Below are 25,903 nucleotides of genomic sequence, written 5' to 3' on the forward strand. Positions count from 1 at the left end.
ACCAAGTTTCAAGCTTAGTTGATACCACACAACATTACACATCAATACAAAATTACACATTATATTTCTTTCTTCAAATAGTACTGACTAATTCATTATTCTCTTCAAGTTATTTGCATCTTTTCTAAACATTTCACAGCCATGGGGTGAAAAGTAACACACTTCATGATAAGGATTTCCCCAGTGCAAAAGTATTTTACTTAAACTTCAGGCTAAGCTGCTTTTCAGTTATGGGTCAAAATGTTCAAATCATTTTGTTGTGAGAATGCCAGAATATTGTATGTAGTGATGTATTTCACTTCTACCTCAGGTTGCTCTGAATTTGAAAAGTGAACTTGAAAGCAATGCAATGCAAAGTTGCTTTACCATTTTTCGTCTTGGCGAGACAGTGAAAACAACTGCATAGATGTTACGCGCTATTTGAACCAATCGGAGGTGCATTGCAACAACGGGACTGATCGATTTTAAGCCCTAGGTATTCCCTGTAAAATGTAGGATTTAATTTGATTAAAATTTGGTATACTTATGATATTTTTATTTGAATTGATGTGTTTAAGAATGAGAATAAAGGTATAGTTTTTTGCCACTGTCGTGCATCTATTGTCTCATATAACACGGGCAACACCATTATTTTTGCTGTAAAACAACAAGGCGAATTAACATAAAATAATGATGTCGTCCGTGTTATATGAGACGATAGATGCACTCAACGGCTAAAAACAATACCTTTATTCCCTAATTATAGAAGTTTATCGCACCTGTTTTAGAAAACTGCAAAAAGCTATCAAAGAATATTTGAACCAGTCAGTACCGTGTTATCAAGTGCATATATCTTTTCATAATAGTACTTTAAAGTCCAATATCAGTGCATTTCTTGAATACATATACAAACTCTGTCAAATCCATTCAATATTCTATGTACAATTTTATATACATACATTATATATATATTAATTTGCAGTGCCATAGACAAGCCAATGATGACAACATATATACAAACGTTGCTTATGTCAGTCCGTCTACGTGTACAAAAAAGCTTTTTCACTTGCGTGCAGAAAATAATAATAACAAATATGTATTTCATAAGGTTCCAATATGACGTTCATCTCTGTCATCACCATCTCTTGAATTAAGAGTCTCTATTTGTGTTTTTGTTACTCCATGACCAGTCACTTTATATACAGTCTTTTTTCTGATTGGCTGGCTTCATGATCACATGACACATTTGGAGTTCTTTGATTGGCCGGTTTCATCCTAAAATCACACTGGAGTTTTGTGATTGGCTGACTCTGTGGTCACATGATACATTGGAGTTCTGTGATTGGTGAGGATCATAATGATTCCAGTTTATCTTTGCAGGCATTGGCTACCACTTCCAAGCTGTCGTGATCAAGATCTTTGATAAGCATTAAAACTGCATTCAGGATGTTAGCATTCTGCAAAACAAGAAAAGAATAAGGCAGAATGAGTACATCTACTATATGCTGAGAGATGAATGTAAATGAAATACAAAATAGATCAATTATATTGGCAAGTATAAAACCAGAACCTTCTACGTACTAGTTGGACATTTCATTAACCCTAACCGTAACAAACATCAAAAAACCTCTATTCAGAAAGCGTAGGCACAAGCAGGTATCACATGTGATGCTATTGCGTCATCATGCGAACAGTCATATGGCGACGGAAAGCTTGGCCGTGCAAGCTACAAAACCGTGGCAAGGTAGGCCCGTGCACGGGCGTGGCACCCGAAAGGGTCAGAGGTTCAAAACCACACCCGAGAAAAAAAGTTCTCTTCTTCTTCTTCTTTCTTTCTTTCCTCCTTCATTCCTTCCCTCGCCAAAAAGCAACTGGGGCACTAGGGTTAATAACAACACCTCAGCTTGTGACAGTAGCATCACCATCATGAGCTATGAGTGCTTCCAAAAGCTAGAATACCTGGATAGGTTACCTTGCCCTCCTCCCCCATCTGTCTAGCATAATTCTTGCCTTTGTAGCACAGTAAAGGGTTTTCACTTCAGGAATATTTGAAATTACTTTAAAACTTCTAGCATTAAATACATTTTTTGTCAACTCCAGACCAAAGACAACTGGATATCAGTTCTCTCTCTTTTTAGAAAATGCAATTAACAAACAAGAAAAACATAATACTTGGATTCCTCTGAAAAGTGTCAATACTATAGTGAATTTTATCACTTTATACTAAAAACTTTGCCCTGCATAGACTTAAGTCATACCCCAGACCAAACTAGTCATATCTATATCTGCTCTGATTGAATTGAATTAGCATGGGTATCAAATGCCCAAAACAAGAGGCTCCCATTTCACAATATAATACGAACCGCAAAGATGGAATGGCCCGTCTACGAAAAAATATATCGGATATTGAATCAGCGGGGATGAAAGGTAAGAGGACGATGCTATAAACATATCCTATATCCTATAAATAATATGTTTTTCAATCATTTATGAAGTGCCATTTTCATGCAGAATAAGCTGCTTTGGAGATTTATGTTATTTATATGTTAAAGGAAGTCTTGTTCATTTTTGTATTTGAATATTCCGATCCTTGACTGATTAGTTGATGTATATAAAATATGGACAGAGGAAAATGATCAAAAGATATATATATATTTTTACTTTTCAATGCCTCTACAGATCATTTTGAGTAATATTATTATATGCTCTCATATTTTAAACAAATGGTATTTTTTATTATCTCTAAGATGTTACAATAAGACAAGAAAATGAAATGTTACAAGTGTAACCTGACCTTTTTTGGAAAGGGAAAAAATATTAGGACTAGGCAAAATTTCACCAAATTATCCATTTTGAAAATACAACCAAAATCTAAAGTACATATTTTTTGAGGGGGGGATGTAGATATAAGTAGGGGCTCCCAACCTACCTACTCTACTGGTTTCAGCCTGGTCTGCATAATGTAGGCCATACCAAACCCTGTATCTTGAATTTCTTATGTTATTTATGAACAATGATGATGAACATTCCATTTCTCAAGCATCACGCCCACAACAACATCTCTTGAAAGCCATCTCTGACTCTACATGTACCGATCTTCAATATTAAGTTAATTCAAATTCGGAATAATTTATAATCAGACAAAAAAAGAAGATTTGTCTCATGTCCCACACGCACATTGGATTTCTGATGGTGAAAACGTTCAAAAATAAAACTTTATTTCACATTTTTAATTTAAAATGAAGACAAATTGCCATTGGCAAAACATAATGGGCTAAAGCCGGTGAGATTTCAAAGGGGTAACCCCCTGAACACCTGATTTATTGATAAAATAAAAAAATAAAAAAACGCATACCGCATTAGATTTCAAACTCCCAAGGGACATGAGATAAAACTTTTTTTGGCCTAACACCTAAATTTTGACAGATGAAAAAATTAAAAATCATTTTGCAAGATTGTGTACTTACCCTTCCTTTGCTCATGCCTGTTTTGTGTTTTGCTGGTGAAAGTTTGTCGACTGGAAGTGGTTTCAGACCAAGCTGCTCTCTTATCCGACTGTAATGGGGAAAAAGATAGAAAAGAGACAAAAATAGGTGAATGTTTGTTCAACACAGTCAGCCAGCAGGTCACACACACACAGTCGAGGTCACCGATTTTCTAACAGCGAGTTCAAGCTATAATCAGTCGCTTATGCGACTGGACCAAAAGACTATGTCTGAACTTTTGAGGGCGATTTGTGACCCCTAGTGCAAAAGCAGAGTCAACATGGACGGTGAGTAGTTTTGTTTACAAAATTTGCCGTGAATGATACCAAATTCGACATGTTTTTGTTCTTGTTTGATGATGAAAAGTTGTTCCGATGAAAATTTGGGGTGTTGAAATTTGGAATCTTCAAACCGTGTTATTATCCGGGCGGAATTCGATGTGAAAAAAACGCGAGTGAATTAGTCACGTGCGAAGGATGTAAGCTTTAGTGTGATACCAAATTCATTACATCGTGGTTTGGTTCAGTTTGCAAAAACACGATTTGCAATTGGGGTCGATTTTGAAATGGACTCGAAATCAATCAATGATTATAATATTGTGGAGCTAACAATGTGGAGCATTTTACATTAATAATATGGCTTGCAAATTTAATTTAAATCGTTATTGTTTGAAGTTTATAATTATTTTATCTTGTTAAATAATTAATTAATTATTAATTTATTTGTTCTATTTTTTATATTATTTACAATTCCAGGATCTGTGACGCGTGACGGGAGGCACGAAAAACCGCACAAGAAAGAGGAAAACAACAGAGACAAACATGGAACTTCAGTGGTTGATGAGGAACTACAATTCATATTTAAATATCTCTAAAACACTGTCATGACTGTAGACTGTCATTATTTTTTAGGGGATTGTTGAATTGTAAATTATGGAAGCAAATCTCTGACTGAGACCGAGACGGTATTTGATGAGAAATGACGCCAAAGACGCAAGCGTCGTCTTGTGGTTGGAATTGTGAATTTTATTCCTGGACCTGCACCGTACTGCAGAAAGAAATCAGAGGCTTGGAACGTAGAATGGAACAAATCCGAACAATAAATATTTAGTTTATACGATGATCTTGATTTATTAATTATGGTTCTGGAATACAATGGAAATACTTCATTGTCAACGAATTTAAAATATCAGGTACTGAGCTTGAAATCACAAATCATTTTCTTTTTTTAATTGTGCTAAATTATTGTGTAAAATCAGCCTCATTTATTTTTGCCTAAATTTATTGATTTTGACTGAAATTTTCAAAATATGTTTGCAAAAAATTGTCCTGACCGACCGACACTAATTTAAAAGTCTATGCCTTCAGTAAAACAACCTTTTTTGGTTGCCTCACAGTTATATTTAAAACGGCAAGAAAATATTATTGCATTGTATAGTTGAACAATTGCCTGCATAAATTTACATCAGATTTGGATTGTTCATTTTCCTCGGCTTCACCTTCATGTATAAACTATCTATATGAAAATTAGTTAATTCCTGTTCATCGTAGAACTTTCCCACATGGGGTATACAGCGTAGAACGCAGACGCGAAAAATTGTTATTGCACAAACACGATTAGTCGGTTCTGAAAATGTTGCAGCTGCGCTGTATGCCCTTGTGTTGGGTACCGATGCGAAAATGTCCACAATGAACATGAAATTAGCAATTTTCCTATCCAGGATCAGCTTTTGAAAAATATTGTTTTATCAAGCCCCGTAATCCCCAGATGTTTTTTCCTGAATTCATTGATCTGCTAGTCCTTCAAGAATGACTATCGGCTTAGGTTAAACTCTATTAATAGCGAGGCGACTTGGCCTTGGCCTCGTTGTTCGGCTTTGTTTAACATGCTCGGCTTCGAGCCCCCCCATAGCTGAGGTCATTCTCGAAGGACTATGATCTGCCAATGCATTGCATTTGTATAAATCTCTTCCAAAATGTAAATACCATAGTAATTTGATTATTCAGTTTGTACCGCTAGAAGTTAAAAAGAAATAAAACAACTGTTTCAGAAATAAAAAAATAATTTTCAAAATGGAGTGTTTTGTAGCCGTTATATGGCTATTTACCCCACAGGTGTGGTAACCGTATGCAGCTTAGCTTGAGCCCGGGAGCCTGAGTGTGTTTACCGAAGCTGGACCAATAATATCTTGCTTTATTCCGCAACTTTTATGTATGATAGTGTGATGTTGCATCATTGATTTACCCATCCCTGATTTACCCCAGAATATTTGATAAAACCATTGAAGCCTGCTTAAACAAGAACAAAGTCAAGTTAGTTTGGGCTGAAGATGCAAGAGTGCAAGAAATAGGGCCTACATAACATATTCCATTTCCCCAGATCTTTCTAGAAAAGAGTGTGGTATCTTGCCTGGCAGTGTGACATCCATTCAATCAATTTAAGCTTAGGGACCATTCACAAACACTTGCTAGGCCTGGGGGTGCTCATACAAAATGGGGGGGCTTAAAAGTTTTGACCCTCGGGGCGGCTGAACATTATGACCATAAATTTTCCCAGGAAAATTGAGTTTATTTATGTATGGGGTTGACCTATAATTTTCATTTTAAAAATGGGGGAGGGCCTGAAATTATTGAGATCTGAAAAGGGGGCCCCGAAAAATTTTCGTGATGAAATTTTTTGCACCCCCCCAACCAACAAGTCTTTGTGAACGGTACCTTACTCACTGTTTTGACCCCCGATCATAATAAAATGATCGCGATCGCCGTAGTTCTGCAGTGCAAAGCTTCATGCTTCAAGTAAATAAAGGAGAACTAGCGTAATGTTCCCCACTTCCACCTGGTTACATTTTTTCATGCATACACTTCAACATTTCCTTTTAATTACTTCAGCTGCACGTAAAATGGTAAACATAGCGTGTTTACTTCATTGTTTATTTCCGGTTTATTTACCTATCGTAATTTTGAATATTCATGATCTTGTATGTCAATCGACCAATCACAATCGGTTATTTGCATGACGTAAACGCAAAATTTGACCTCTGTCGTGACCTGATAAACAATTCTCCTCGTGTTAGATTCTGTCATGGACGAAAATAATTTTGATGTCGACAGTTGAGATATTTTTCGTGTTATTATCCGGGCGGAAATATTTCATGTAAATTGAATACTTGTATTACGTGGAAAACAGATCAAACTTTGGAAATATTGTGTTTTTCTGGATCATGATCCGATATTATGTGAAAAATAACCACATTTCTTGACCGAAATTTGAGGCGAATCATATGATTTTTTTCCGAGGTAAGTTTGACCTTCCAAAATATGTTTTAAGCCATAATTTTATCATCAAACACTAATATATAGTATATAGATATAATATTTTGCAGAAAAGCTAATTATTTTATGATATTTTAAGGAGAAATTTGAACTCCAATTTGGGGTTTCGACCACGCAACTGCATTGAGCTACCGAGGTCACGCTGTGTGCACGGGTCGTGGAAGTTAGAAACTAGACGCTCGCTGCACGACCTGCTGGCTGACTGAACATTTCATTCAATTCTTCACTGTTTGACAGCTTTCATCACAACATTGCTGTGAGATCAGATTGTAATCTCAAATTAATAGTTTCATCACAACACTTCAATGCAGACACTCAAACTGAAAACATGCATACTGCCCTCTATTGGCCCAAACCAGTCAATCATCAAACTACTCTAGTACCACATCACTGTAGGATTACAAAGAGTCAATGTACGATGATGAATAATTTCTATCAATGAAATTGCTATTTAATACCTTCCAAACCAATACTATCAATTCATCCCCACTTCATATTACGCTTTGTGTATCACATGAGAAGCGCCATTCTAAAGCACTAGCGACTGTGTGTCTCCTAAGCCTGTTTTAATATAGAGTTTCTTTATTATGATGCTTTGGAATCTTCTGCAGGTTTAGGGGGCTGGCATTTTCTTTGGAAGTGGGGGGGTCACAAATATACTGGGGGGGGGTCATAGAATTTTCAGACCAAAAATAGGGGGGGGTATAATTTTTAACACCCAAAATAGGGGGTTATAGAATTATTAAGGGCTGGTGACTCAAAATTTTTCACAGGCCTATTGCATTTTTTTAACTTCATGAATCGAAGTGTGCATACAATCTATGCAAAATTTTTACACGCTCCATGGCGCCTTCTTTACACTTACAATAAAAATTTTAACGCGCTACACACACTTTCTTCACTATTAAGTTTTGACGCGCTCCGCGCCTTAGTTCCGGCGATGAATAATTTTTCTTGAGTCTGTGTAGTTGGAAGGGGGGGGTCATAAAAATTTTCGATCCGCGATAGGGGGGGTCGTAAAAAAAATTTGCCCGCGATAGGGGGGGTCATAAAAAAATTGACTCCGGTCACCGACATATTTGGGACCCCCCTTCCGAAGAAAATGCCAGCCCCCTTAGCTTCCGTTATTTTTAGCATTGCTAGATTAGATTATGTTGTACTGTGTGTACCAATGCTGAAAGGTGCTTTCAGTGACAAAAGTCCACTTTTCAGTAAAAGACATGCACCCAAGAAGTCCAAAGGATACAAAAAAATTAAGAGCAACTAATTTTTCTTGTTTAAACCATTCAAATTAGCCTTAAAAGTCAATTAGGGGCAAAGTTCCGATTTTTGGAAATTACAAATGATGTACAAAAGTGTGAAAATGTGCACCTTCACACAATGGCCTCATCTAAATCATTATTCATTTAAACTTGTAATCACAAGTCCAACGCCTAACACCTGCTGATATAACATAATACGCCTATGAAATCTGTACCACAAAGGCTGTAAACCCAGCCGCCCCACCCAACATAAACACAGCAATCCTCATTCATTACAATGAAGAGCCTTTTACCATCACTAATAATCAAGCACAACATGAAAGTATCTGATATCATCAGGCTGCTGATCCTCTCTAGAACAAAGGCCATTCAACAACACATAAATCAACCTGCCCCACCCAAAACCACCTTGATAATTACATGGATGTGCCGGTCTTTAAACATTAGGCCAAAAAAAAAAAGGTTTGTCTCAAAGCTTGCAAGCTTTGTAAAATCGTGCACGATTTGACAAAAAGAAATCAAAACTTTTTTTAAATAGTTTTTTCCAGAAAAAATCGGCAAAAATCAGATTTTTTTCTCAAAATACCATGAAAAAAGTCGGGAAGAAAAAAAAAATCGCATTTCGCATTTGTTTTTAAATTTCTCGTGAGTTTTGAGACAAACCTTTTTTTTTGGCCTTATAATCCCAAGTAAGACTATGCTTCCTTCTTTTGATCAATCCCTCTTCCAGTGCAACTTCATCACCTATATATCATTGTATACCATCACTTAGCCATCCTCTTTCCCATTAAACAAAGGCAGTTTCCACAGTGTCTAAATCACATAGCTTCATTATGAACTTTTCACACATTTCCTTTCAAGATAATGCCTAGTCACAAGTAGTCTGTGGCATAGTGTAACTTCATCATCATCACTGATTATTAACATCAGTAAGCCCTGGTATGGATTAAGCCATCCTCTCTCCTATCCTACATGTATGAAACAAAGGCAGTTAACTCTGGCCTTAAGTCTACCTACCAAAACCTTCCATAGACACTGCACCATCTTACCAATTAGACTGATGAACTTGTCTTTCTCATTTTAATCCACCTATCTTCACCTCTTTGGAAAATTTCAACCCCAGATTTCAACTCCTAACATAAATCCACCGCTTGCTTTAATCAGTTAGGCATTCCCCATCCCGTACAACAAAGGCAGTTAAAGATGCAAATCTAGACACCACCCACTATCAAAACAGTACCACCTTGGCTATTAAACCAAGGCTATTGGTGATCATCTACACTCACTATCATCATCACCATCATCATCATCATCATCTTCTTCTTCTGCTACAGTGAGAACAAGGGAGATAGATTGGTTTCTTAACAGGTATCATTGACAAAACATGCTCTCTGAAACTGCATTCATGATAGCATCTATCTGCAATACTTGCAGTTAACCTCTCAACAAACATTGGAACCCTTTGACATTTACTTCAGAATATTGTATCGTTTAAGATTGATCAGTTCCCTGAATATTTATCCAAACATGTAAATACCAAGAATGAAATTTCCAAAAACAGATTTGCCTACACAGTTTCACATCATAATGAATTGAATGCAATGCTCATTTTCTTACATTTAATATATATTTTTGCAGGATACCATAATATAAAGACTTTGCTTCTATTGTTCAATGCAAATCACAACCCATTATTTTCCTTTCGTATTTTTAACTTTAAGCATGGCAAACTGATATTTGAATACTGTAAGCAGTCTCAAATACTACAATAACCATGCACTTGCCAATATTGATATAATCATTAAGAGAACAAGAAGAAAATGATCAAATCTATTTTTACTTCTATTATTCATGATCATACACTCGGTCAAAGTCATCTCAATGTGTCCTTGAATAATAAACCATGTGATCTGCAAGAGCCAAGTGCCATGAATAGAGAAGTCTTTCATCAGTAATCATCAGTAACGATGATCCCTTGAATTGAGTAATTAATGATAAGACCACTGGACTTGCTACAACAATGCTATCCTAAGATATCTGCACCAATTCACATTAGATCCCCTTTGTTTTGGATGCTTTAGACTGTATTTTCCTTTTTGCTTTCCCAAGATATCCCAATGCTTTCCCAATTCACATTTTGAGTACACACAGATCCCCTTTGTTTTGGATGCTTTAGACTGTATTGCCTTTTGCTTTATTGCTTAGACACATTTTCTCATATTCTTAATTACCAACTTCGCTGAAATGTCCCCTATTTGGCACAAAATAACATTGCCTTTGATAAAGATCCTGCTAGGATCAAAAGCTCAGGCCATTAACCAAATTTGAAAATCACAATTATTACAATTGCCTTCAAACAGTATCCATTTTTCTAATAAAAAAAACATTTTGCACAATACCTCGATCGTTCCATTGGTTGACCCTTTGTGATGAAGTTGATAAACACAACTCAAAAGCTTTCCATCCCCCATTGTACACAACAGTACAAATTTAGTTTAATCGCTGTTGCTAACCATTGAACCTAGATGGTATAAATGAGTTTCTTTCCAGTTTACTGACTACGTAATCCATGCTTCTCTAACTAAACCAGGCAAATCTTGTTAAAATCATGCTTCAATTGCAAATTGACTCAATTTCTCCTCCCTTCTTTATCATTTTATTCATCTCCCAGTGAGTCATGTTATACCAGTATCTATTTTTGGTAGTATTTTATACTCTTCAATGTATTACATTGTGCACATCAATTATTGCAATATACGCTTCCTATTATTGTCTGAGTCATATATTTTACAACGACGTTTAACTCTACGATTGTATTGTTTGAGACGGGATGTTCTATTTTTATTGTTTGAGTGATGCACCATTGTTGAAAACATGACTTAATTAGTTCTAACGTTCGTTGGTCTAATAATAAATAAAGTTCCGAGATTATTAAAGCACTTGATGTCTCCAGCTTGTAGTTTGTTTCTTCTATACAAATATAAATAAGTTGTTCTTTGAATCATATTAGCCTTAATTTCAAAGGAATTCTGCCTTTTTCAGATTGGTGTATTTTTGTTAAAATACACTAATAAAACTACATAAACTACATTGTTCTTTTTTCAAATCTTTGGTAAAATCACTGTGATTTCAATTGCCCAAATGTCAAATTAATGGAATAATTTAATGTATTGCCCAAATTTGCCTGAAGTAATGAAGTAATTGAAAAATAAATGTATGTCCCATTTGAAATAAGAAAAATAAATAATTCAGGAAGTGTCATCTTGGATATTAAAAGTTATTCTCTGCTAGGCAATTTTAAGATCATGTAAAATCAGCTGTTTTTAGGCCAAAATTGGTTGATTTTGACTTAAATTTTTTGAAAAGAAGTCAGATCATTTTCAAAACATGTTTGAAAAAAATTATATTTTTGCATGATTTTTCAAACTTTCAGTGATATTTTAGGGTCATTTTATATCCTCCAGAAAATAAAATTCAGTCCAATCGACCCTACTTGAAATGTCTGTCCACTCGTAAAATGGTTGTTGTTTTTTTTCGTTGCCTTATCCTATTTTTGTAAGTTATTCTCCGTTATCCTGGCCATATCCTAAACAATATAAACTTCAAACTCCGCTATACTGCATAACATTATACAACTCTGTGTTTCTCATCATCCCTTGGATGGGCAGTTATCAGCAGCCACATGTTAGAATAGAAACCACAGCTGGCTAGATCATGTGCAGAGAGATGGGGATTTATTCCGGAAGGCTATATCACCTAATCCTAATGATGTGTGTTAAGACATACAAAGATGTGACAATTGTATACATATGTAGCATATCTTTGACTTGTATTATCAAACAGATGTCAAATTGGGGACAAATTTGCCGGGGGGGGGGGCACTTCCATGACAGATATGCATCATGTGCCTCGGGATAGACCCCTTGTTCAAACCGGCTTGTACCCAATGACCCCCTTTTTGTCTTATGGTCCTACCTATTACCCAATGACCCCCTTTAAAAAAATTCATGTACTCAATGACCCCCTTTTTCTATTTCCTGCTATTCCCAATGACCCCCCTTTTAATTCCCAAATTTAGGTGGTATTTGTGTTCTCCTCCAGAAATAATGAGATTTTTCACATTTTCAAGGTGGCCAAGTTGTTTTACGCAGTTTGGCACTTATTTATGTGTACTTAATGATACTCTTTTGGCAATCCTGTACTCAATGACTCCCATTTTACTTTTTGTTACCTCAATGACCATCCTTTTTTCAAAGTTTCATACCGAATGACCCCATTTTTATTCAGGTTGTGTACTGAATGACCCCATATTTTTGTAATTGTACATTTGACCTGAATGCCCCCTACTTTTAACATGGCCGAGGCACACCCCTGCCATTTCAGATAGGGAGTGCCCCGGGCAAATTTGTCTTGAATCTTACTTAATGCAGTGGTTATTAAATGTATATTAGACATGTTAGACCAAGTATGGGGACCACACCATTCATGAACATGTTGAAAGATATCAAATTATAGGTCCGCAGTCTCATACCAATCCCAGTCCTCATCCAATTTATCAGTCTCAAATAACATTGTATTGCATTCATTCACCCCTCCATACATATTTTCATTCCTTTTCTTCATTTCTCTTTATTTTACCATTCACTTTCCACTTTTCTTTTCTCCAAATTCCTTCCTTCACTTTCTTTCTTTCCATTCCCCTCCTCTCATTGTCTTTCCTTACTATCTTTCTAACTTTCCCTCTTTCTTTCTCTCTTCTTTCCATTACATCTTTCTGCAGGGGCGGACTGGTGGTTTTAGGCGGCCGTGGCAAATTTATTAAGACCGGCCCTATTACTCAAATAGAGCGCAGCGAGCCAAGCGAGCGTGGCGACTTAGCAAGATAGGGTCCAGGGGCCCGCGTAAGGGCCCCTGGTAGGGTCCAGGGCAAAGCCCTGGTGGGGGTCCAGGGCGAAGCCCCGGACAACTAAGGGTTTTAGCTATTCTAGGGGTCAGGAAGCCCGGATTTGACAACGATTTCTGAAGCCAAATTCCATTTGTATCAGACTTGAAATATTCTTTATCCATTGTCACTCACTTGCAATAATCAAGATCAAACCAACAGTTATTCAATTTATAAGTGGCTATAGGCCTATAGTGTGCATGTTTTATGTTTGGACTCATTTGTACACATTTATAGAATTACATCTTTGCAGAACTGTGTTATCATATCGTGAGTATATTCAATCATTAAAAGACAAATGCTAAAAATTGTTTAGGCCTACTGGGTATAAAGGTTAATAGCAACTTTTTTAAACTATTGCGATTTGGTAGTTCACAGCATCTAGCGAATGGTAGTGAGCTTTGGCAAAAATTTGTGGCGTAGATTTGTTTTTGACATTGGGGTTGGAAAAATATTCTTGAAATAGCACCGTTTGGCGACATTATAAGTTTATTGTACAAATGCGTGCCAAGCTTACTAGACATTTTTGGCATATTGAAGCTAAACTGGTGATGATACAGTGGAATAAATACGCAAGCCGAAAAAATTGACACTTTTTAGGCTAAAATGGCCAAATATGAGATTGATTTGGTCAGAAACTCACATAGGCTTACAGGTGTCATCATGGGGGCTTGTATGGACCATCCCCTTTTAAAATATTAGGGGATTTATCCCCCATCCCCCGGGATCTACGCCTATGAGTTGAAACATCAAAAGGAAAGAAATTGGTTTGAGTATTGAACCGAGTATGTGGCTGTAAGTATTATGTAATGTAATCCCTGCATTACAAGGAGCACCCCAGCCCAGAGGTTTTCGAATGATGGTCTAGCCGTAGTTTTGACAGCTGATGGTGGACCAAAGGCCGGGTGGGGGGGGGGGGCACTCACTAAAAATGAGTGAAGCGATGTGCGTGCAGTGCTGCCACAACTCACATTAACCCCATTTTTCAACTCCCTCTCACTCAATGACCACTTTTTATTTTACTGAATTACTGAACTCCTCACTCAATGACCCCTATTTTTTCTTTGACTGTCACAAAAAGGCCTCCCTTTGTAAAGAATTTGTGACAAATTTCTGGTAGTCTTTCACCATTGTTTCTCAAAAAAATCCCATTTTGATGACTTTTGAAAAACAATTATCAAACATTTGTTAACTTTTATATTTTGACCCAAGTTTTGACCCAGTCTCACTGAAAGAATCCCCTTTTGAGGCCTCCTTACTAAATGACCCCTTGGCTTGGTTATATGGCGTCGAAGCTCTCACCAAAAGACCCCTATAGCATGTATAGTTTCAAACTGGTGTCCCATGTCCGCACATCCCCGTCACTTGAAAGTCGAGTGCCTGTAGGCCTATCAGCCCCTATTTCTACAGGCCTTAGGCCCTATCACTATGCAGACAAACAGCGGGCACTGTGTAGGCCTAGGCCCTTATATTACTCATCCCCTCAATGATCCCCCTCCTTTCTTCTCTTTTTCTTTTTTTCTCCTATGTCTGCCGAATACCAAATAGCTCCAAATGCCCATACCGGCCCTAGCCTCATTCCGCAGCCCCAATAAAATCCGCCTACCAATATTCCATTGACAGCCAGCCCAATATTTTGCTGTTGGCTTAAAATTTAAAAAATTTTACTGTATCGCATCTGGAGTATTGGCCTTTTGCTGTGTTTACTTTCTAGAGAATTGATTCAAAAGGCCATTTGTAGGTGATGCCGTGACGGTGTACTAGTGGCCGGCCTATAATAGCTTAGTGTTAGGGCCTATACCTTAAGCCCTAGGGCCTATGTCTTAGGCCTTACGCCTTCGGCTCACACAGGCTCGGACCTATGCCTCAGGCCCTTGGGCCTATGTCTTAAGATACTCATTCTCTCCCCTTTTCTTCTATTTTCCCTTTCTTTCTCCTCTTTTTCCTTTTCTCTCTTTTTCTTTTTTCTCCCATTCTCCTTTCTTTTCCTTTTTCTTTCTTTTTCTCTTCTTTTTGAGCAACCGCCCTGAGCGGCCCAGAACCAGCGGCCCATGTGGCGATCGCCACAACGCCACAGTGGCCAGTCCGCCCCTGTCTTTCTGCATTTTCTTTCTTACCTTCCTTCCTATCTTTCTAACTTTCCCTGTTTATTCTGATCTTTCCTTCCCTTCTTCCTTACTAGATGTCTTTTGTTTTCTTTCTCTCATTCTGATTTTGTCCTAATCTGTTAATTTTATTTTATTTCACTCATTCTGTTTCCTGTTTTCCTTTATTTTCTGTTTTAGTCCTTTCTTTCATTTTCCATTCTGTATCTATATGCCAATGCACTCCCAAAATATTTGTATATATTTTACTCAGTTTCATTAATTTTACCCTTATCGCATGTAAGGGTAATACGAGTACATTACATCTAGAAACTTCATGAATCCTATACCTGCTCATCCTAAACTAAGCATTTTCTGCACTATTTCACTTGCCCCAGCTATAAATGCCCTTTCTTCTAATAACACCACAGTTCATTCTGAACGAGGCTAGACGACACCATCACTCAGCCTCACTAATGACAGATTTTAAATAGATTTCATTAATGTTACCGTACAGACATGTCAAGCTAATACTTCATCTTCAAATAATGTGCTTCATGAGGATGATGATAGCTGACACATACACTCTACATAAAGGATTTCTGAGAACCTATCATACTTATTACTCTATGGACATTTACACTATGAGGAGATGTGCTATGCCTCATCAACATTTCCATCATCACTCACCATTTATCTATCAATATAAAGGAACACTAGGATCCACAACATGCTCATCACTCAGGGGAACAGTTCTTAAACCCCAATACATTTGTACATTCATTGAATGACCTTTGAAGATTTGGGTACAAAAACTCATATTCTGCAACTTGAGGTCAAATTTTGCACTATGATTATGTAATTGAGGTTATTGAACTATGCCATTGGGATGAGGCCATTGTGGTCCATAGTGGAAAGTACTCATGGTTGCTGCAAAGAAATCTGCATCAACTATAACATTTAGCGCTTCAAAACTGGGAAAATTTCAATTCAGGATTGGTGAACATCAAAAAACTAGATTTCCTCCATCTACAACTACCGTCACTCATCATATACTTGTCATGGTTTGGAGTAGAAGCCTAGATATTTGTATATCAACCATAACATTGATACTTAATGGGAAGTACTTGGATTCATCATCATATTTAGAAGATGACAGGTTGACTGTTATTGAACTTATAAACAGGACATACACCTTGTGTTTGATGGGACAAACCATATAATTTGCATATCATGTTAGGACATGATGGAAAGTTAGGATGAAGATGAAGTGAATCCTGCTCTTTGTCACCTACTAAGAAGAATTGGTACATTTAATGTACCTAAATGTCATACAACTTGCCGTTAATCTTATGAACTAAATGTAGAACTTGCACAACATGATAATGGAAAGTAGTGAATATCCTTGTTAACTTCATCGCCTCTAACCGACTCTGGCACAGTGACTACGTGGCAAACAAACTTGTCTTTAAGCTGACAACCTGTTTTGTACAATTTCAATAAGGTTTACTATGATGGAAAGTACCTTAAAGTGAAACTTCCTGGCAACTTTGCATCAACCATAAGATAGTGGTTTAAAAGTAACATCTGCACTCATCACCATGCATGGAAAATAGCAAAGTATTAATAGGTGGTGATGAAATTCCCAAAGTGATTCATCTCTACACATCATTTGCCATATGATATGATGGCTCACAAGACACATTTAAGCTAGTCATAATACTTTCTTATCTGTCTTTCCTTTTATGATCTCCCTTCTTCCAGAATCTTCTGTCTAAATCAGTAGTGGATACTGGCCTAACAAATTTAGCCTACAGTCTATCCCTGAAATAGGGATACCCTTTCTTCAGTCAAGTTCAGTCCAGACCTTATGCCTGTATTGAAGATGCAGCAATTTGTTCATTCTCTTTGACTCCTCCATGGTAGAGTCTGGAGAAGGCTCTCTCCAATTCAATCATAAGAAATGTTAATTGATGGAGATAAAGTGCAGACCAACAATTCTAAACTTGTCACACAGAAAATCATTTATGACATAAAATAAATGGTTATAAGACAGTGGTCCTTCCACCTGTGTCATCATAGTTCCAGAGACAACATTGTATATTCAATCATAACAATCACTTTCAAAATATTTGAGAAAGTCCCATACACAAGTACAAGAATAAATATTAGTTCTCTTTATTTCGCAGACATAATTAAACCTGCCTTTGGCTGGATCTGCCCAGAATTTGATCAAGATTAGATCATAAACACACTTGAAAAGATCAGCAATGAATTAATAACCCTGATGAACTTGTAGTAGTACTCACAGACTATGATCCACTTGACTATAATCGGTGTCACATATATAGCTCAATCTACAAGCATCACAGACCCAATCTCAACCAAGTCTGTGATAGAGACTAAGATGCCTTTGACCTATTTTATTAAAATTTCGTTCAATAGTGAAGTATAATCTCACCATGATCAGATTATTCACAGCTAAATTCATCATCAGAGAGGTACAAATTTGAGTCATATGGTTATTCCTCAAATTTACTACAGAGAGAGAAAATATTAATAAAGTGAACAACTTGCACCTGACCATGAACGACATTGTCAAGATGGATTGAGCCTTCAGGGGAATGATATTGTGGCGATATTTATGAAAGAAATGAAATAAATCCATCTAAATCTTGTTAATGATCTCTCACCACAGTCCTCTCTTACATTTTACTAGTTTTAAAAGCCCAGATTTGTAATCCTGTTATGAACTAGTTAAATCTATCGATTAACAATGAAATAATTTTACGCTAACTTACACACATTGTGAAAACATCCACCTTAAGTGCGTCAAGAAAAACCCACTAACTACTACCCAGTACTGGTTATTGCAGTTGAAATCATACACCCCCTAAGGATGACATGACCTTAATCTCCTACATAGGGGGTGTAGATTTCAAATGGAGTCACCTATTCAGGTAACCCTTTTTGAAATTCACACTCCCTGTTTGGAAGATTAAGGTCATATTTTCCATAGGGGGTGTATGAATTCCAACCGGTACAGCCCATTGTGATCAATATAAATGTGATTTTAGCCAAAGGGGTGGCTTTTGAAGGTGAATAAACTACACTTTGAAAAAGCAATCACTCTGGTCTCGCTTTCCACCCTTTAGGTTTCTTTATACAAAATATCTTAAACCTGCCCGGGACTCCAAAATATTGATATTAAACCACCGCTGTTATACCTCTGGCTGCCTAACGCAGTATGTGGGGATTGAGTATTGGTTATGAGATATCGACAAAACTTCATGAATTCGCCTTTTTCTTGACAAAATTTGAACTCTTGATGGAAAATTAATGAGCACAAACAATCCAGTATTGGGTCAGTGGTTCTTTGGAGCATTTGATGCTTTTAGAATTTCTAGTGTACCATATTTTTTGGTGAGCATCAGCTAGGATATGGCTACTACGGTTATGGTGTCTACTTATGATATGCTTGACACTCTTGGCTGGGTATTTATTCCTTTGTTATTTTTTGGAGTGGAAGTTTACACAGGAGGTGATTGGGCCTTGGAGGTGTAAAATTGAACAACTGAAAAATGCCTCCCCAGAGTCTTTTATTTATAATCACAAGTTCGTAGAAATTAAATTTTATGCTGGACTATGATATCATAATTGTATTTTTATAGTGCGGGGGCATATAATTGTATTCTTATAGTGCGGGGCATAAATAAACATTAGTAAAAATGTAGGCCCCCCTATATGAATGAATACAATGTATACACTCAATGTATATAGTTAGGCTACAAAAAGTACAAGTTCTTCTAGACCTATACACTTCCTGTAGGTCCCCACTCAAAAAAGGGAGAAACAAAACAATTTTCCAATATGCAGCTTTCCACTATAAATGTTTTGCCATAACTCGGATATCACTAGTAAATGTATGCATATTCATTTCCAAGAAATGCATCTGACTCACTCAGATTTGTTGTAAAAGCATTGCCATAACAACATGTGAACAAAACCACTTTGAACTTACAGTTTTCTCTAAGGCTAAAACTAAAATAGCTATCAATGAGCTCAATAGAAGTCAATAACGAAGCATAATATTGCTCTTAAATGTGGAATGAGTCCAGGAGGATTTGGGTGCTTGATTTGTGTGAGAACTCTTGTCTGCTGCAGTGTGAGCAGTGAACAAAAATTTCATGAGTGACTGTGACTACTTCTGTTTTTACACACTCCATAGTAATATTTATCTGTTCTCATAGTCATATCATCATCTGGGCAACATTTTCTCCCATAATCATTGTAATGTATTTACCTGAGAGATATATTAAACCTATGATCAAGGGATCCATGATATTAACCTGCAGTTGAAAGTGTCAGGTGGTCCTTTCATTGCTTCTTAAAAGATGTGGCCCAACAATTAAGAAGTCACAGGAAACATGTAAATGTTAAAGTGCTTAAATTTGGGCAAATTGGGATACCAGAGATGGTTTCAGAGATTTAAGAACGATATTGACAAAACTGTGTTTATGTGAATTTTTTAGAAAATTAATGCATTTTCCCCTTGAAGATGAGAGTATTTCACTTCAAATTGTTATGACTTTTTATACTCTCTCTTTTTTTCTTCTTAAACCCATGCTTTTCTCCAGGCCTATTGACAAAAGTTGTGACATTAAGGGATGGGGTACAAACTTCTGGTTGCTAACACTTCATTGGCATTACATTGGTGCAAAAAATAACATTTTTACAGTATTGTCTGACATATTTCGCATCTTAACACCTTCAAGTTTATAAACATAATAACCAAATATTAATAACAAATCGATAGCTCTAGTAGCTTCATTACGGTTTTATAGTCTGCATAGCTGTAGTTGGCATCTATAGTTGATGGTTGTCACACTATACTGCGCTATCTGGAATTGTGATGTTGCTATATATATGAAAGGTATCAAATAATAATTAACATTGTCATAATACTTGTTGGTACATGTATCTTAATTACATGTCCAGACATTGGAACTGTGGTCAGAGGCGAAAACAGTGACCAGGCTATCACAATTGACATGGAGGGGGGGGAGAAAATCCTACTTTTTCATGCTGACTATAAACTATGCTTCATGAGGCTAGAGTTCTGACTGGGGCATCATATCCCTTCTTGCCTTCCTCTGGTTATGCTACCGGATGAAAAAGAAAGATCAGTTCTTCTGATCATAGGTGTTTGAAGCCCTGTTCTGCTTTACCAATATGCCCCTCTCCCTCCACCAAAAACGTAACTAATATCTTGATCACAAAAAGCATCAAAAAATATGCATGATGTAGAGAAAAATTGTGAAGAATGTCATTTATTTCAGGCAAATACCAGCCTCAGATTCACTCAAGAAGAGATTTTTGCCAAAAAAGTGTAACTTAACTGTCACTTATTAAAAACTTTCGTTACTTTGGGAACATTAAGCCATATCCAACCGGTAATAGCAAAAAAGAAGATGCCACATCAGCTGCTCACAGCACAGTACAAAGACCGGGAGAAAGTAAACAAACAAGTACTCTAGTAATTGATGCAGGATGTTCCTCCAACTTAAACAAAATTCATCCTGCAAAATTAGTCCTTTATATGAGGATACAGACATACCAAACACAATTTTACAGATTTTACAGAAACATCTGCATGCAAGTGTAATATATTTTGGATTAATGTATGAAAAAATACACAGTTTGTCCGAACAGACCTGATGAATATATTCACGAGCATTTTTCAATAATTTCAATTATGGTTATGTAAGGTATGGACTTGAAAACTGCGGCCATAGCAGGTATCTGCGAGAAGGTTACTTGTTCTATAGACTCTTGAGTCGGTTTTTGGAGGGTAATATAACCCTAATGCATACTAGCTATACGGAAATTTGAACGAGCTAATTTCCTTACTGAGTGCTATCGATAAGAGATGAGATCGGCAGTATTTTGCCTGTTTTCAGTTGGTTAGGATAGATCAAAATGGTGGTTCCTATGGATGCATTTCATAGTCCTTGCTGACTGTTTGTGCAAGATTTTCTTGATATTTATTGTGAAGAAATTCTATGCTAATTGGGGCATGAAGCTATACATTCGACATTATATTAATTTATAGGTGACAACAGCATGTTAAAGAGCCAGGGAGGATTTTATCTTATTCTGTTTTTCCTTTATGATAAAGTACATTTAAATATTGAACATAATGAATATTATAGATAATGCTTGAAATGGGTAAATATGCATGTTTTCATCAGGTAAATTGGAAAAACAATTGCGGTTCAGCTATGAATTTGAAATCCTACATTACCGACATAGTCATGCACTAACTCAGGAAATTCTTTTGTAAGAACTTCATAACAGCATAATCATTGATGAATCTTGCTTTGCTTCAGGGTATCTTCTTCACATGCCATCACTTAATGATGAAAGGCCCCCTTTTATGCTATCAACTTGGCACTCTTTTGCCACTACAAGGAATATCACGTACAACCAACTTGGAAGAAAGGTCTTTTGTATTGAAACCGGAAAATTCTTATTTATAATCATTGCTGAATCTTGGTTTCTTTTATCAGAACTTCATACAAGAATAATGAATGAATGAATCTCTCCATTGCTTCAGGGTTACTTCATCTCTACCATCAGTTTCTTATAAAAGGTCTAGTTTTATGCAACCAACTTAACTGGCTCCCTTTTACCGCTACACTATACAGTCATGTATGATACCACCAAATCAAAAGTATGATTTTCAAGTCAGCATATTCATTAGCGAATCTTGGGGTTTTTTGCCATAGAACTTCACATCAGGATAATTATTAACGAATCTTCCCCTTGCTTCAGGGTTAGTTCCAACATTCCATCACTTTGTAATGAAAGGCCTAGTTTTATGCCACTAAACCTGCCTCTTTTTTGCTACCACACAGTCACGTACCACCAACTAAAAAAAAAGGTCTTTTGTATGGAGCCGGAAAATTCTTATTAGCATAATCATTAGCAAATCTTGGTTTCCTTGAGGGGCAATTCATCTTCTCCTCCACACAGGGCTATTCCAGATGAAATCCATACACCCCCTATGGAATACATGACCTTAATCATCCATGATGGGAGTGAGAACTTCAATTGGGATCCCTGAATGGGCAACTCCATTTGAAATGTACACCCCCTAAGGTCATGTCTCCCATAGGGGGTGTATGGATTTCAACTAGAATAGCACATAGCTTCACTCAGTTGTACACTAAGCATTCAAATATGCATCTGACCCCACTCTATAAACAAGCAATGGTTGTATGGCGGTATCCCCCAAGCAAAATCATCAAGAAAGATGAGCGTAGTTTCAATTTTTTTTCTTGTCTCGGAGTTGGTTTTCCAGACGACTGATGTACATGATGTACGTGAGTCACATTTTTATTAGTAGTTTGATTTTTAGTACTGTGACATTTTTTGCATATTAAAGATTTGTTTTTAGCTGTAAATTGCTAAATTGTTTAAACTATGAAATCAAATTGTTTAAGGAGATATTATTACTTAAATTGCTTATAATGAGCATCAGTCATAGCTAGTCATATCAGTTAGACTGTACATAAGGATCTTCCTGGTTTTTTTATATAAGCAAAGTCACTATCATTTCAGTGGTGTACCAGAAAAAAAATTCATACAACCAGGATGGGGAGCAATATATAACAAAGTTGTCCAGGTGAAGCTCCTAGAGTAAATTTATCACCGCAATTTTTATGAAAACTTAACACCATAAATAATAAGAATTTTGATCTTCAACTATTATTCTGTTGGTCCAACATCCGGGCTATCTCTAGTCTCGGGCCCAAACTGCATGTGGCTCACGGTTTGTTATGAACAACAGAAACCGGCTGTGAAGGAGGCTACATAGCGATGTTGTTGGAGTGACATTCAATTTAAGAAAAAACGATACTCGACCATGGAATTTAATTTTAAGTTTGTCAGTATATAAACGGTAAATCAAGTAAGTTTCTTCCACTCTGAAGACTTAGAAAGGGTTGTTTGATTCCACTGACTATTTGCGATCGAAATTTACATAACACCAATGACAGAAATCATCAACAAAAATCGAATGTTTTCACTCGACCGTGAGTCGCATCATCAACCGAAAGTGACGTGGCACGGACCGACAGAATAAAGGAAGTATGTGCTAATTTTATTCGGATTTAGTCCAAGTATTCTGATTCAAGGGCCATGGGGATGCAAATGAACACGCATTAAAGCTGTACCACATAATTCAGTTAAGATTTTCAATTGTGTCATAGTTTAATTACCCCCCTCCTTTCCACCCTGCAGACATTTGTCTTAAAATCCACCACAAAGTGCACCTCTTGAGTGTGCAGTCACTAATGAATATTCATGTGTGCAGTGCAATCATTTATGAATAATTCATTATGTAATTCAACATTTAATTTAACTTAATATAATTTTATGATGATAATCCACTTATATCTAATCAAATTCTCTGATTAAATAGTGCATTTAATGCAGAAATATGTACATGTATTTGCCTGTGGTTAACAAGCCCTTCCCTGGTTCAGCAAATCTCTTGATTAATTTGTGCTCAATTTCCCTTCTGGGTATAGAGATTTAGCAGTCTTAATTTAAAGCTTAGGGGAATGTCTTCCAATTTGCATATATGGAACAACCCTGACTCTATTTGGGACAACGTTCACTGACCTCTCTGTATGTTTTAAAATATTACCTAAATACAATATTCAACCGAATTAGTGCCTTACCGCCAGGTGCTCAAGTCAGTCACTTTCAGTGTGAAAAGATAATGAAATGAAAGTCAAAATTAGGAATTTACACATGCAAAATACAGTGTATCTAAAGTCAGAATCATTGTGATCCTAAGCCAGAAAGTTTACATGGTCATTTTATTCAGATAGTTGCATGCCACTTGAAAATTAAGGGAGGGCATTTATTCTAAAGGAATATCTCTTTCTGCATTTTCATAAAACCAAAAGATTTGTTTTGAGTGATATTTTTTACAAATTTAAGTTTGGCTGCTTATGGATTATACAACCATAAGATCTGTTTAGTATGCATCGTCCTGATCTAATAAAGCTCTACTGCATGAGAAAGTATAAAACAGAATTTTCTATGATTAGACTGTGCAAATGTGGAGTTATTTGTTGTGACGATACTTTTGTTGATGAGCAGTGCTCAAACATACTCCATGAGGATTGACCTAGATTGCAATGCTAATCATCAGTATCATAGTGGGTAATTGTACTAATAAGGCCTTTCTGATCAGACTGTGCATATGAGATAGAATGTATTCTATAAGGGATGCCATAGTGTGTGTATGGCATTGTGTGTTTGGGGTGCTTGCTTACAGGCAAACACATATATTTTTATGAAACTTTCCATTCCATTTTTCCGACAGTGGCCTTTGGACTTGCTCACGCCCATGGAATGACTACAGCAACCACAAGCCTGTGTATGACAACCACATAGCATTTTGCATCCACACATCTTACCTGAAACCCGAGTCTCAGCCTAAACTAAATATTATAATGTTCAGGATCGTCTGCCACTTTTGATCTTTTGCATGTACAATGGGGTTTCTGTACTGCCATGCTGTGCATGTACATCGCACTCAGGGCATGCATTTGTGATCACCGAGCGTACAGGAACTCTGAACATTTGTGATACCGAGTTTAGTTATTGTTTGATGTACTTACTTTGTTTCATCAAGACTAATTTCAACTGAACTATCTCTGTCTTTCTTATTGGTTGGAATGTGGCCATTTTGTGATGGCGGCCGTCTAAACGATCTCGGTGCTGATATATCGTCTCCATCTTCTAACGCTCTATTTACTTCATCATTTGTAACACCTGCAGAGAAAACAAAAGGAACAAGTGTTTCATTATTTCAAGCACAATTAGTGGGGTAACAAACTATTGATTCTATATCAAATATACAGGGCTTCCCAAACTGTGGGTCGTGTTCAAAATCAGACCAAAAATTATGAAAATTGTCACTTTTTGAAGTAATTTTGCACAACATTTAATGATTATGTACACACAAAAGCCTAAGAAAATTTGACATCTTCATGCAAAATGTTAAAATTAAGTTAAATTCAGGGTCTGAAATCAGGTCTGAAGGAAATGCAAATTGTACATCCAATTTCCCTGCCCCTCCTCATTATATCCCCTCGGTCAGTATGCCGCTGATCCGAGTTCCATTCTTGTAGACCAAGAATGTATTGAATCCCACTTTCTAAGTAATGTCTTCATCTGAAAAACTAGGACATATTATCACACAATAGCTCTCTGGCTCTCCACTAGAATGCATTCAAAGCTATTTTCTAAAGCTCTGAAGACTCTAATAGATGTAGTCTATGTCATGACTTTGTATGTGTTATTCACAGCTACCTCACTTTAGCACACACATAATATGATTACGGTTCCATTAAATGTTTGTCAAACAAACGCTAGACGTATTAAACGCAGTGATAATGTGATCAAGAGAGAAGTGAAGAAGCACCTATACAAAATTTGAATGTCAAGGCTGTTCTCTGCAACCTTTCATGCCGTACGTCATACTAAGTCTGCAATGGGCTGTTCAATTTGAAACCCACATCCCACTGTGTTAGACTATGGAAATCCAATAGTTTCAAATGATTCCAGATCAATTCATTTTGTTACAAACAAAATCTTCTTATTTTAGGCTAAATTTTTAAACTGGATTTGATAAATTTCAACATTCCACAGGAGGTGTGTGGATTTTAAATGGAATAGCCCAATTACATGGCAGAAAGTCATAATTGTCTTTGACTTTGTCTTCAGTTATGGCTGAGGA

The 25,903-nt window shown here is 36.6% G+C and overlaps 1 protein-coding gene across 1 annotated transcript in view; it reads right to left on the minus strand.

The window, feature by feature from the left end:
* Positions 1 to 713: 713 nt before the first annotated feature.
* The window catches only part of LOC140142754 (cilia- and flagella-associated protein 410-like), a 143,240-nt gene continuing 118,050 nt past the window's right edge, over positions 714 to 25,903 (minus strand). Inside the window, exons 4-6 of the mRNA XM_072164745.1 lie at positions 24,783 to 24,936; positions 3,447 to 3,534; positions 714 to 1,436 (exon numbers count right to left, since the gene is read on the minus strand). Of these exons, the coding sequence (XP_072020846.1) occupies positions 1,332 to 1,436; positions 3,447 to 3,534; positions 24,783 to 24,936 (347 nt within the window). The 3' untranslated portion in view covers positions 714 to 1,331. The remainder of the gene's footprint in view (positions 1,437 to 3,446; positions 3,535 to 24,782; positions 24,937 to 25,903) is intronic.

This window comes from Amphiura filiformis, chromosome 20 (assembly GCF_039555335.1).
Source record: "Amphiura filiformis chromosome 20, Afil_fr2py, whole genome shotgun sequence".
Taxonomy (NCBI): domain Eukaryota; kingdom Metazoa; phylum Echinodermata; class Ophiuroidea; order Amphilepidida; family Amphiuridae; genus Amphiura; species Amphiura filiformis.